The sequence below is a fragment of the Phoenix dactylifera genome, unplaced genomic scaffold (genome assembly GCF_009389715.1).
Source record: "Phoenix dactylifera cultivar Barhee BC4 unplaced genomic scaffold, palm_55x_up_171113_PBpolish2nd_filt_p 000204F, whole genome shotgun sequence".
Taxonomy (NCBI): domain Eukaryota; kingdom Viridiplantae; phylum Streptophyta; class Magnoliopsida; order Arecales; family Arecaceae; genus Phoenix; species Phoenix dactylifera.
In genome coordinates, this window is record NW_024067722.1 from 387,252 (window position 1) to 399,289 (window position 12,038).

Genomic DNA, 12,038 nt, shown 5'->3' on the forward strand with positions numbered 1-12,038 from the left:
GGAAACGCCTCCTGAGGGCAAGCATTTCGACTCAAACTCATCGAGTACTTCAAAACCTGGCGTGCCCCTCTTTTTTTTATTTTTTCTCGTTTTTGTTTTACAAGCCTGTCTCTCTTTTTCAAAAAGGCTCACTTCCCACGCTACCGAATTGATTATATGTATATATATGAAACAAGAAGGCGGAGAAAAATTGTAATGATAAGTCCTCCTAACCTATCACTCCCCCTCCCTTCTTCTTTCAACCAAATCCACAGTCCAACCCCTTAAAAAAATCCACCAAACCCCGCCCTCCGATGCCCCCCCCCGCGGCGACGGAGTCTCGGCCGAGGCCACCCGCCAAGAAGCGAAGAGCCAATAAAACGTAGTCGTAGCTGAAGAGATTGAAACGGAGAGGGCATGGGGAATAGTTGCGTGTGCTTCGGAGGGAGCGTGGAGGACGAGGAGGAACGGCGGTGGCGGAGGAAGCGGGAGCGGGAGAAGCGGCGGCAGCGGCCACGGCGGCCGAACCCCTTCTCCGAGGACCCGGTGGGATCGCCGTCGCCGATCCAGGTCCTCAAGGACGTGGTCCCCCTCGGCCACCACCGAAGCCGGATCGGCGACAAGTACGTCCTCGGGCGCGAGCTCGGCCGCGGCGAGTTCGGCGTCACCTACTTGTGTACGGACAAGGAGACGAGGGAGCAGCTGGCGTGCAAGTCGATCTCGAAGCGGAAGCTCCGGACGGCGGTGGACGTGGAGGACGTCCGGCGGGAGGTGGCGATCATGTCGACGCTCCCGGACCACCCAAACGTCGTCCGGCTCCGCGCCGCCTACGAGGACGCCGAGGCGGTGCACCTCGTGATGGAGCTCTGCGAGGGCGGGGAGCTCTTCGACCGGATCGTGGCGAGGGGGCACTACAGCGAGCGCGCCGCGGCTGCGGTCGCCCGGACGGTGGCCGAGGTCGTGAAGATGTGCCATGAGAATGGGGTCATGCACCGGGACCTCAAGCCGGAGAATTTCCTCTATGCTAATAAGAAGGAGAACTCGCCGCTCAAGGCCATCGATTTCGGCCTCTCCATTTTCTTCCGGCCAGGTGCGGTGCTGTTGCTACTTTTGGTTGCCAACTGCTTCTTTTGTCGCGATGCTGAAAATTTGTTGAATGCGAGCAGGGGAGAGGTTTTCCGAGATCGTGGGGAGCCCCTACTACATGGCGCCGGAGGTGTTGAAGAGGAGCTATGGGCCGGAGGTGGATATTTGGAGCGCCGGTGTGATCTTGTACATCTTGCTCTGCGGGGTTCCGCCATTCTGGGCTGGTAGAGTAATAACATAGCTTTTATGATGTTATTATAGTTGTTGCGTAACTTTTGATTGATCCTTTTTGGGGTTATATTTGGATTGTAGAGACTGAGAAGGGGGTTGCCCAGGCGATTCTCCGAGGGGTGATAGATTTCCAAAGGGAGCCATGGCCTCAAATTTCAGAGAGCGCAAAGAGTCTTGTTAGGCAGATGCTAGAGCCGGATCCGAAGCGGCGGTTCACTGCTCAGCAAGTGCTTGGTAAGTAAATCTGTCGGGCATAGTTATAAAATTGCACTATCTTGCCTTTTTGCTGTCCCAGATGTGCTCTAAAAGAATTTCTTATGAACTCCTCAATCATGGCTGTAATCCTGACACATAATCATGTTCATTGCTTTTGACAAAATGTTAATTAGTGCATCATGTCATTTCAATGTTAGCTGATCATACAAAAGGATTGATCAGAACTTGAACTAATTTAAGCTAACCCTTGTGGTTGGGTGGTTTGAGTAAGTTTAAAATGTGTCACAAAATATTTGATGACGGATGATGCCCACCATGACAACACACTGATTGTTAGGCTGGGTGATTAAGAGATCTATTTACATGATGGCGTAGTGACGTTAGAGAGCCAAACTATGATATATATGTCCTTGTCATGAGAATTTACAGGGAACCAATAATTCAACAATCAAGCATAGCATCATGAGGGAGCTCCTCCCTCATATATAGCTTGTGGATTGTGAAAGAGTAAGGAACACGAGTATCTTCAATCCCAAAAAAATAGTAAATAGGTCTTGCCATCATGACTCATTGGAAACCAAGACCTTGAGGTAGGAAACCATCAAGGTATGTTTGATGTCATAAGGTTGTAACCCTTACTTTGTAGTTTATGATTAACATGGGAAGGATGTCCGCTAGACCTAGGGAATTCCATGGAAAGTGACATGAGGGCAAGAATTTTGTACCCTGGGTTCTTGAATCACCCAACCATGAAATTGAAATAGTGACACCATTGATATCGAGCGTGAAGTTATTGATATGGTATTATCTTATTCGTAAAATAGCAAACCAAAAGCATTTCATTTTGGTGTTTGATAGCAACACTACAAACACAAACATGAGTACAATATTATTTATTTCATATCTAGCATTACTACCATATAATCTCATCCTTCTCATGTTCTTATATTTTTTACCATTTTCCTACATGCAGTCCAAAAATCAGGTATTTGGGTCTATGTATCTAAGAAAACTGGAAAAGGTCTGATAGATACTTGGGCTAACTTGGCTGGCTTAGGGAAGGACCACTTTCTTGGTTGTAAGTGAAGCCTTAGCTATTCCAGGTTTTACGGACCAGTGGAATCATTTCATATCCTCAATAACCTATATTTCTCCTAAATATTGTAGGCATTGACTCCTAAAAGCATGATAAGGTATTTTGAGTATGACCCTCCCCTTCCATTTCTTGGTAGGGATGACTTTTTGCAGATTTAAAAATGGATCTATAGAGTTAGTCACGGATGCATATGTATTTTGTACCATGAGAATGTATAAATTACACAACACAATCTACTTTTTACATTTTTCATGGTAACCAAAAATCAATGAAAAATAAGCATATTTTGAATCAGCTTAAATGTACTTTTAACTGATAGATGTTCTCCTAGGCTAGTTCGATAACTGAGCCTTAAAGAAAGAGAACTCGAAAAAAAAGGGGGAAAAAGAGGTGGGGGGTGGGGGGGGGGGGGGGTGTTGGCAGCAGAAACTGCAAATTTTGTTTGTTTTGGTAAAAGGGGGAAAAAAAACTGCTGTTTGGTTGTTTGGCATGGTCAGAAGTCACTACAGATCAGTCTATATTGCTGTATCAAGGCAGTATGTTATTATACATGGAGATAAATACGAACATGATGCTATATCGACTAATAATGAAGCATACCTCTGTACTGTATTATCTTGTATCAAAGGGACATGCACATACAGTAATACATTATACATATGAGTGCTGGTTTCTTGAGATCGGTTGCCAAAGCTCCAAGAAAAGAAAGAACTTTCCATGATGCATTGCAAGGTGTATTTGAATCAATAGCCCTCAAAATATTAAGGAAGGAATCTTGATGCTGAGGCCTCAGAGGATTTTACGTAGTGCGATATTCAATAAAGAAAGGAACTTGAATGCCTCACATCATTTTTATTGATGACCTAAAATGCTAATATGAAGGCCCTGCTTTTGCCATGTATCATTTAGTAACTAAATAAAGAAAAAACAAGAAACTATCCAGATATTTTATCTTTGTTTTTTTTTTATACATGCAAACCTATGGATATAATATTGGAACTTTTAGATTTTCTGCACCAGCATTTGACTACATGGACAACTAATCAACTAATTTATGGCATACATTTATGAGTAAGGCTTAAGTGTGATTTAGAGACAACCACTCATAAAATAGTACTAATTTAGTATATTGCTACTTATAAACTAAGTGTCAGCATGTAATAATGATGGCTGGCCCTTTATAACCTAGACAAAGATCAAAAGCATAATTATGGCCACTCAAAGGAAATTGGAATAGAAACCTGCAGCCTAAGATTCAGGCTATTCAATCTAAACTTTTCGGGGGTGCTTGGTTGCGGAATAAGGAGAGGGTTACCCCTCCCCTCTTGTCGGGGGACATCCTTACCAAACACCAAAAAGGGTCATAGAATAGAGGGTCATACCATGTGGGGGTATAAATAGGCCCACATGGTATAAGTCTATTCTACCAAAATGGTGGAATAAACTTATACCGCAAAATAGGTTTGCTCCTATTCCCCTCAATTACCATTTTTCCCTTATCCACACAATAAACTCTCAAAAAAGGGAGGGGCTAATTTAGTTTTTGCAACAAAATACCAATTATCATGAACTTCAATGCATATTAAATATATCTTATTTCCTTTACTTATTCCAGCTAAGGTTCGTCAAATCGGTACCAGTTGCTATATTGGTTGGTGATCGGTTTATTATGTATCGGACTGTCCCAGAGCGTATCGAAACAGGAAGGATATGGAGGGAGAAGGAGAAGGGGGAGAGGAAGGAGAGGGAGGGAGAGAGGTCCAGTCGATGGGGAGCTTGGAGAAGAGAGAGAGAGAGAGGAAGAGGGAGAGGGGGGAGAGGAAGGAAGGGAGGGGGGGAGAGAGACCGGATCCATCGACGAGGAGCTTTGAGAGCTCCATATGGATCTGAGGAGCTTTGAGAGCTCCATATCTGGTGAAGGGACCCCGAGAGAGAGAGAGAGAGAGAGGGAGAGAAAGAGGGACCAGATCCATTGATGGAGAGCTTCAAGAGCTCCGGATCTAGCGATAGAGACCTTGAGAGAGGGAGAAAGGAAAAGAGATGAGGGAGAGAGACTCATCGAGAATAGGGCAAGAGCTTTACGGGAACAAGGGTTTCGAACAAGGGAGAGACGTCTCGAAGGGGTTTTGAAAGAGTGCTCTATTTATACTGATTCGAAAGGGTGAACCATGCCAGGAACTGACCAGTCTAGTACGGTACGTTTTGAACTGGCCGATTCGACACGATTGAGCAATCTTTCATTCTTGCACTTATTTCTTCAATCACATGCTAAAATGCACCTATTTTACAGTATAGATCTATCTCTTCAGCAGTACAAGGAGTATCTCTCCCAAAATCTACTCCACAACCAAACACTCTCTTCGAATTAATTAGGGATATTTTTGGAGGATGAGCATACTAGTGTGATTAAATCGAACAACAGCTAATACCGGCGAGTAGTTAGAACCCACTGAATAGATTTGGCACGTGAGATGCCATTTTTAGTAAACTTTTAAATCTTGTTTGAAATCCTTTGCCCTCATAGCATGTCCAAAATTAGAATGTCTTCCTTCCTATTATAATAAATTATCATAACCATAACTGCACAGTTTTATCCCAACTATGTCGGGTTGGTTATGCATTACTTGTGAATATGTAGTGACACATAGTGAATTGCGATAGACTAGCCATGAACAAAAAATGAAATATTATATCTTGGTAGATAGGGTATCAAGGTAACTTATGTTTGTTGTGTTGTGATTTGGATAATTTTACGTTGTATGGCTCCTTTTAACCTATTGTACCATGAAAGTGGAGCATTCAGATGCATGTGAACCTTTTTTTTCCTTTTGAAGGTATGATCATCTAATCATTTTGAATTGTGCGTGGGTATAAGTTTTATGCTACTGCTGAGATGGCTTCTTTATTGTGTTTCAGATGCCTTTCCATACCAGCCATAATATGTTTAATAAAGTAGTTAATTTGGGGGTATTATATTATAAATGATTAAAAGGAAAATATTTTTCATGAATGTAAAGGAAAAGATCCAGTGATGGCAAGTTTTGTTGTCCATCATGTGCTTTTTCACATATTCCTCTGCTTCTTTGGTTCTGCTGTATTTTTGTTTGGTTGACAGAATGATTTTCTCCTATATCCTACCTCTTTTAGAACATTCATGGCTACATAATGCAAAGAAAGCTCCAAATGTTCCATTGGGAGATATTGTAAGAGCAAGGCTTAAACAGTTTTCGGTAATGAACAGATTCAAGAAGAAAGCTATGCGGGTTAGAATTTAAAATCATCGTGTACTTTACCTTAATTCTGTAAATATTTTTTATAAATCCTGATCATTGACATACTTGCAGGTGATTGCTGAGCACTTGTCGATTGAAGAAGTAGAGGTCATAAGAGATATGTTTAAGCTAATGGACACAGATAACAATGGAAAGGTAACATTCGAAGAATTAAAGGCTGGCCTTCAAAAGGTTGGTTCTCAACTGGCTGAACCAGAGATGAAGATGTTGATGGAAGCGGTAAGCTTTTTGTTTGTTTAGCTATCAAGCTGCTTGTTTGAGAAAGTTTAGGATGCAAGTCTGTTTCCTTTTACTCAAGAGGTTGATATGTAATGTCTTCTTATCATGCTTCTGTCCAATCAAATTGGAGTATAGCTTTTGACTGCTTATTTCTTAATTGTGTTTCTTGTTTAAGCTTCAAGATGATGTTTATTAATGATGAAAGTTACCCATTGTAAATGTCATTCAAGAGTCTAGCTATTGCTAGGCACTATATAGGTTTCATGGTTTTTATATATTAACTTGCAGCATGAGCACGAGGTTTATGACAACCCTTATATTCTCCTACAGCACTTAAATTTTTTCATCTCCTAGAAATTAAAATTAACTTTGAAGCTGAGAGTGAATTCTGCATCTTACCAACTAGGAACCATAATTCTTTTTATTTTAATTAAAAATTAGAAAAAAGTTCACATATACATCAAGTTTGAAAGTGCTTGTACATGTAATGTTATACCATATAACAAAATGTATATGCAGCTGAACCGAACAGCATGATACATGCCCATGAACCTCAGAGGATCTTGTGGCAAATTGATTTTGGTTTGTAGCATTGATATGTACTGTTAAGTTGCATAGCTTATGTGTTGATGTCAGCAATATCTAACATCAATATATAATATAATTGAACAAGTACAGTTTTATACCTGGATGAATCTGAAAAGAGCACTTCTTTCTTTTTTTGTAATTAAAGAGCATCTTTATAATCTATAATGGCACCCAATCGCGTATCAAACATTTTCTTCATCCTAAATACTTTATAAGGAACGCAATTTAACTATATTCACGATGGACAAAAATGTTCCTTGATTGTGTTTGTAGGAACATAGAGGGTTTGCCCTTCTCTATTTAAATGATTTGATTCAACAATCCCATTGATCCGAGGTGTTCAATAGATTGATGTGTTTTCCATATAAAAATTAATGTAAAACTAAGTGCCTCTTAGTGATTAAATTGGCGGAAATTTCCAAATCACCTATGAGCCAACGGATGAAGATTTGTACTCTGACATATGCTGTTCATTCTTCTAGAGCTCAGATATGGATCCAAGATTCCCACTTGATCAATTTACTGATCTCCAAATTGGGCCTATCTATGATCAAAGAAAAGTGAGTTAAGGCCTTCCTTTTTTCTTCCGTTATGTGCACCTTTTGCCTCATGAGTCTCAATTTGTATTGCATTGGAGGCTCATACTTAAGGTCTAAGTTTCACCTTCATAATTTTTTCTAGCTGATTGTGACTTGTTCCATGCACTTCAATTTTTTTCCCCTTTCAGAGAAAACATGCACTGCAAAGCTTGGTTTGCTAAGTTAGTAAGAAGTATCTTAAGTGAGATTGGCAATTAGTGGACTATTGACATGGGATTAGAACATCTTCAATTTACTTGATGATGGTGTATTTTTTACGGTTATATGGATAGTAATGAACGACTGATCTCTTAGTTGCAATTGATCTTCATCTTTATCATCATTGTCATCATCATCTAAACCTTTTTTTGATCAAAATTTGATCAGCTAGAGTTTGCAACTTTTAAGTCAAAAGACTTCATGGAAGGATTGATCATCTTTTTGTGACTGGGTATCAACATAAGGTCAACCATCTAAGGTTTAGAGTCCAATTCCTGGCCAACTTTTGGCATAAAGTGGCCCTCTGTGGAATCTAGGAACTTACAGGGAAACCTGCCTTATTAGTCAAAATTTAAGTTGATGCAACCATAGAAAAACCCTTCAGTATTGCCCTATGATTGGATACGCACAAGGAGTGAAGATGACAAGGTCTAATGGGAGACCTCTGTCCATACTTCATTATAGCTGAAGGGTCGAAATGGAAGAATCTCATTATTGCTGCATTTGTGAACTTAAGATATTTGTAGTGAAAGCTTGAATACAGGGGTTAAAATTTGCCCATTTTGGAAAGTTGACAAATTAATATAATTTTTAGGTGTATTATTGTATTTAGTTCATTACATCATATCACTTTTTAAATTTCTCTCTCTCAGTTGTTTTTCTTAATATAATTATGCAAGCTTGTCTCCAAAACTTTCAATCAGGCTGATGTTGATGGAAATGGTGTGTTGGACTATGGAGAATTTGTGGCTGTTATTATTCACTTACAAAGGTTATCAAATGATGGGCATCTTCGAAGAGCATTCGTTTTCTTTGATAAAGATAGCAGTGGATATATTGAACTTGATGAGTTAAGGGAGGCCTTAACAGATGACTCTGGTCAAACAGATACTGAAGCGGTTGATGACATTTTACGGGAAGTCGATACAGACAAGGTTTATGTTATTGCCATTTGGCTATTTCTCAAGCTTCATCGTAATAGAACATTTCGGTGATTTATCTAACTGCATTTCTTACATGATATTTCAGGATGGTCGTATAAGTTACGAGGAATTTGTTGCTATGATGAAAGCTGGCACTGACTGGAGGAAAGCATCTCGTCAATATTCAAGGGAGAGGTTTAAAAGCCTGAGCATCAATCTTATGAAGGATGGCTCGCTGTCTATGGGCAATTAGAACAGTGGTTGATCTGCCCAACCATGTCATAATTTGCCGGAGGAGGAAATTTAACTTTTTGGTTGGTGCACAATTAGCAGTCCCAATGGTCCCGGAGAATGAGAACCGAACTAGGTTTTGTGAAGTATTTTTCATTTTTCAAGGCCAAGGCAGTGCAGTCTCCTTTGGGCCTACGACTTGGGATTGCCACTGTTGAAGAGCTGCTGTTCAGATTTCTCTGTATCAATTGATGTTGTAGAGTTGTATCTTTCTTTCTTCTATTAAACCATGCGAGTTGATTTTTTTTTTCTTCTGGTTTTTGTTAATGTTGTGCACAAATGTTGTCCCCTTTTAGTTTTAGATGACAAATACTGATAGGACATTTGGGGTTTTGTGAGCTAGCTTTGAAAACCTTCAATTGCTTGTAATTATGGTCGGTAGAGAAGCAAAAAAGAAAATCGGGTGATGCTGCTCTAGAAGTTGAGATGGTAAGACATTTGCCTTTCTGTTCCAGTCATTGCCTCATAAACCTTAACCTTTCTTATTCTCATGATCGCGTGCACTTGTGCTGTCTTTCCTTTTAAATTGTGAAAAGTTTTGGGGGTGTCTGGTTTTCAAACCTTGGTACAGCAAACTATCTAAGATATAACTGTATTGCTGCTGTAGCTTGGATCTTGGTCATTTGCCCCCATGCTACATCTAATCTTTTCCACGGTCCGCATCAATCCTTTTTTTTCAAAAAAAAAAATGAGGGAAAAGGGAGCAAAGCCACCCAGAAAATTTAGTGACAGAGAGAAGAATGTTACAAAGAAAAAAAAGGAATACAAAAGAAAAGGAAAAGAAGGATAGCTGAAAGATAACAAACAATAAGAGCTTAACGTGCTATGAGTCTAATGAAGTTCGAGAGCCTGGAAGAATCGGTAAATGCTTCTGAGAAGCATGTCCCGGTCAATGGGGAGCCACCGACAATCCCTGATCCTGGATTAGGATTAATCTAACCCAAGATATTGAGTTCATGAAATGATGGGTGTGGTTTAGGCGATCTTCATTGGAATCAGTGTTTTTGCTGCATCCTGATGTCGTTTCACGTCCAACTTGGGGTTTGTGCACTATATGCATGCGCGTGCTTTGGACCCTACGTATCAGACCATTACTCTCAAAGTGGTGCATGCACGACATCTGGGTGCAACGGATCTAAACCGTACTCTGCCAGAAAGCATGGGTTATTATCAATATTCCGGCCCCACACTTTTATTTGGATGGAGCAGGCCCGTGCCAAATCGAAACCTAAGAACCGAGCCAAGATTTACGATCTCGGGATCGATATCATACTAAATTAATATATTTTTAATTTTTTTATCTTTTGCATTATGTGATATTAACAGTGGCATCCCTTCAAGCAGGATTCAAAAGCCCAAGTGACAGCAATTCACTTAATCATCGGAGCGGATGAATATATTTGGGGTGGAGAACAGAGACACTCTGACACACAAGGCTACAGGTAACAGGGGTATGGTATTTGCCTATATGTTTCATATGCATTTAATTACTAACAATTTTTAAAATACCACACCAAGGATCCTTTGCTTACCTGGTTTATATTTCTCAAAAAAAAAAAAATTAGAATACGATGACACGGTAACAAATGTTCTTCTTTTCATGCAGTATTCCGCAAAACTTTTAAAGAAGCCTGATCAGTGCAGAGCAGTTTATGCATGCTCGCATCTCTTCTGGGTTGATGATCAGGATGGAGTCAAGGACAGACAAAGGTGCAAAATGCTGAACTTGATATGAATACATGCTTTTTTTTATGCTTCAACTTTGCAAGTTTGTTTGTATTAGGCTGTTGTTCATGGATCCATGTCAAAGACCAGTGCCAAGCATTTGCTTCATCCTTATCGTAATGTCCCTTTACTTATACCCCAGTTCCTGCATCAATTACCGATCTGTCACACGGGTATGGTGACACTTGGTGAACCTAAAAACATTAACAAGGGTACAGTGCGTGTGTAGGACATGACCTAATTGGACAGGTAAACCCGGTGCTTATTAGACAGCATAATTCTAATGTCGTATCAGCTACCCGAATGGTGGTCTGTCATACAAACATAATGTTTATACTGATCGCATTTTTTTTATTTTTGAAAGGTAAGTAAAAAATATATCAATTTTATGATATGAGCTACATTTCTCTCTTCATCTCTAACCATGTGTTGTTCTTGGGTCCACCTTTGCTTGGATTGCAAACGCTTCTCAACAGATGGCTAATGTAACTTTCGGTAGCAGTGGATCTGTCACGTTGTTCATCGAAATACTGAACAAGTAAACTCGCAGAATCAAATCTTACACATCTTGAAAAATTGGGCTATAGTTTACAGTTTTTCTGTTTTGTTTTCAGGTATCCCTACTTCTTTGAGAAAGGAAACCCACAGATCACGAGTTCTATAATTCAGGGTCTTATTGAATCGATCAATACAGAGATGCAAAGCGACAAGACAGCGTCCGATCCTTCTGCTGATGCTTTGTCTGCAAGCACATGGAGATGCATTCAGTTTCAGAAGCCAAAAGGTGGCACAATGGGAGAAAAAACCTGAGCCCATAATAGTTAGTGAGTGAGGATCTCATGAAGGGGATTGGAGGCTTTCTCGTGGTGAATTCTGAGAAGAGTCAGGATTGAAATCCACTTTGCTCTGCATTTGCTGCATGTTGAATAAGATCTTTGTACGCGAGACGTGGATTATAATGTTTCAGTCCTGCATTTTTTTTGTTTTTTTCATAGGTTGATAGTGGCACCCATCCAACTTTTGTTAGCCTGATCATGATTAAAGCTTGCTAAATCGTTTTCTTGCAGCAATATACTATACAAAGCAACCGCCTTCTTACTGAAGTTGCTTTTCTTTCTAAGTTGCATCTAAAAATGTCTCTCTTCGGCCGCCTTCCCACAGGAGCTACGAGCAGACAAAAGAATCGGGGAATTGGACGAACAACTCTAAACTCTTTGCCGGGAGTTCCTCGTGTTTTCCTTAGCAAGCCCTCGCAATATTGTGGCAGTTGCTCCAATAGCTGGGTCCCACCCACTGTTATGAATCTCAACTGCTACTTCGAGTACGTTTCAAGGCACTGGGAGGGATTTCTTGTTGGCTTTGGCTACTCTTTCTTTTCCTCTGGACGCCTTTGCAAAAAGAAAGAGATGCTGCGTGTGGCTTTAAAAATTCCAAAGCACGCAGGATTCCTCTACACGGGTCTCCGTGGCATTCGAAGCTGCAAGACGAGGCCGAAGTGGTGGAGCCCATGGGAAGATAAAAGTCTAGTACTCTGATTTCTTGATCTCGTCTTTTTCGTTGAGTAATTGCACCAGCTAAGACACCGACCGGCCTG

The 12,038-nt window shown here is 40.5% G+C and overlaps 1 protein-coding gene across 2 annotated transcripts; it reads left to right on the top strand.

The window, feature by feature from the left end:
• Positions 1–17: 17 nt before the first annotated feature.
• On the top strand, positions 18–9,173 carry LOC103712050 (calcium-dependent protein kinase 10-like). Of its 2 annotated transcripts, XM_008798427.4 has the most exons (7): positions 58–1,069; positions 1,146–1,289; positions 1,378–1,530; positions 5,756–5,871; positions 5,953–6,120; positions 8,210–8,440; positions 8,535–9,173. In XM_008798427.4, the coding sequence occupies exons 1-7, from the start codon at positions 397–399 to the stop codon at positions 8,679–8,681; spliced, it is 1,632 nt and encodes a 543-aa protein (XP_008796649.1). In that variant the 5' UTR covers positions 58–396; the 3' UTR covers positions 8,682–9,173. The 2 variants fall into 2 exon arrangements, 1 of the variants encoding a protein (XP_008796649.1); XR_003386620.2 differs by lacking the exon at positions 8,535–9,173 and having other exon boundaries at positions 18–1,069; positions 5,953–6,201; positions 8,210–8,268.
• The last annotated feature ends 2,865 nt before the right edge of the window (positions 9,174–12,038 follow it).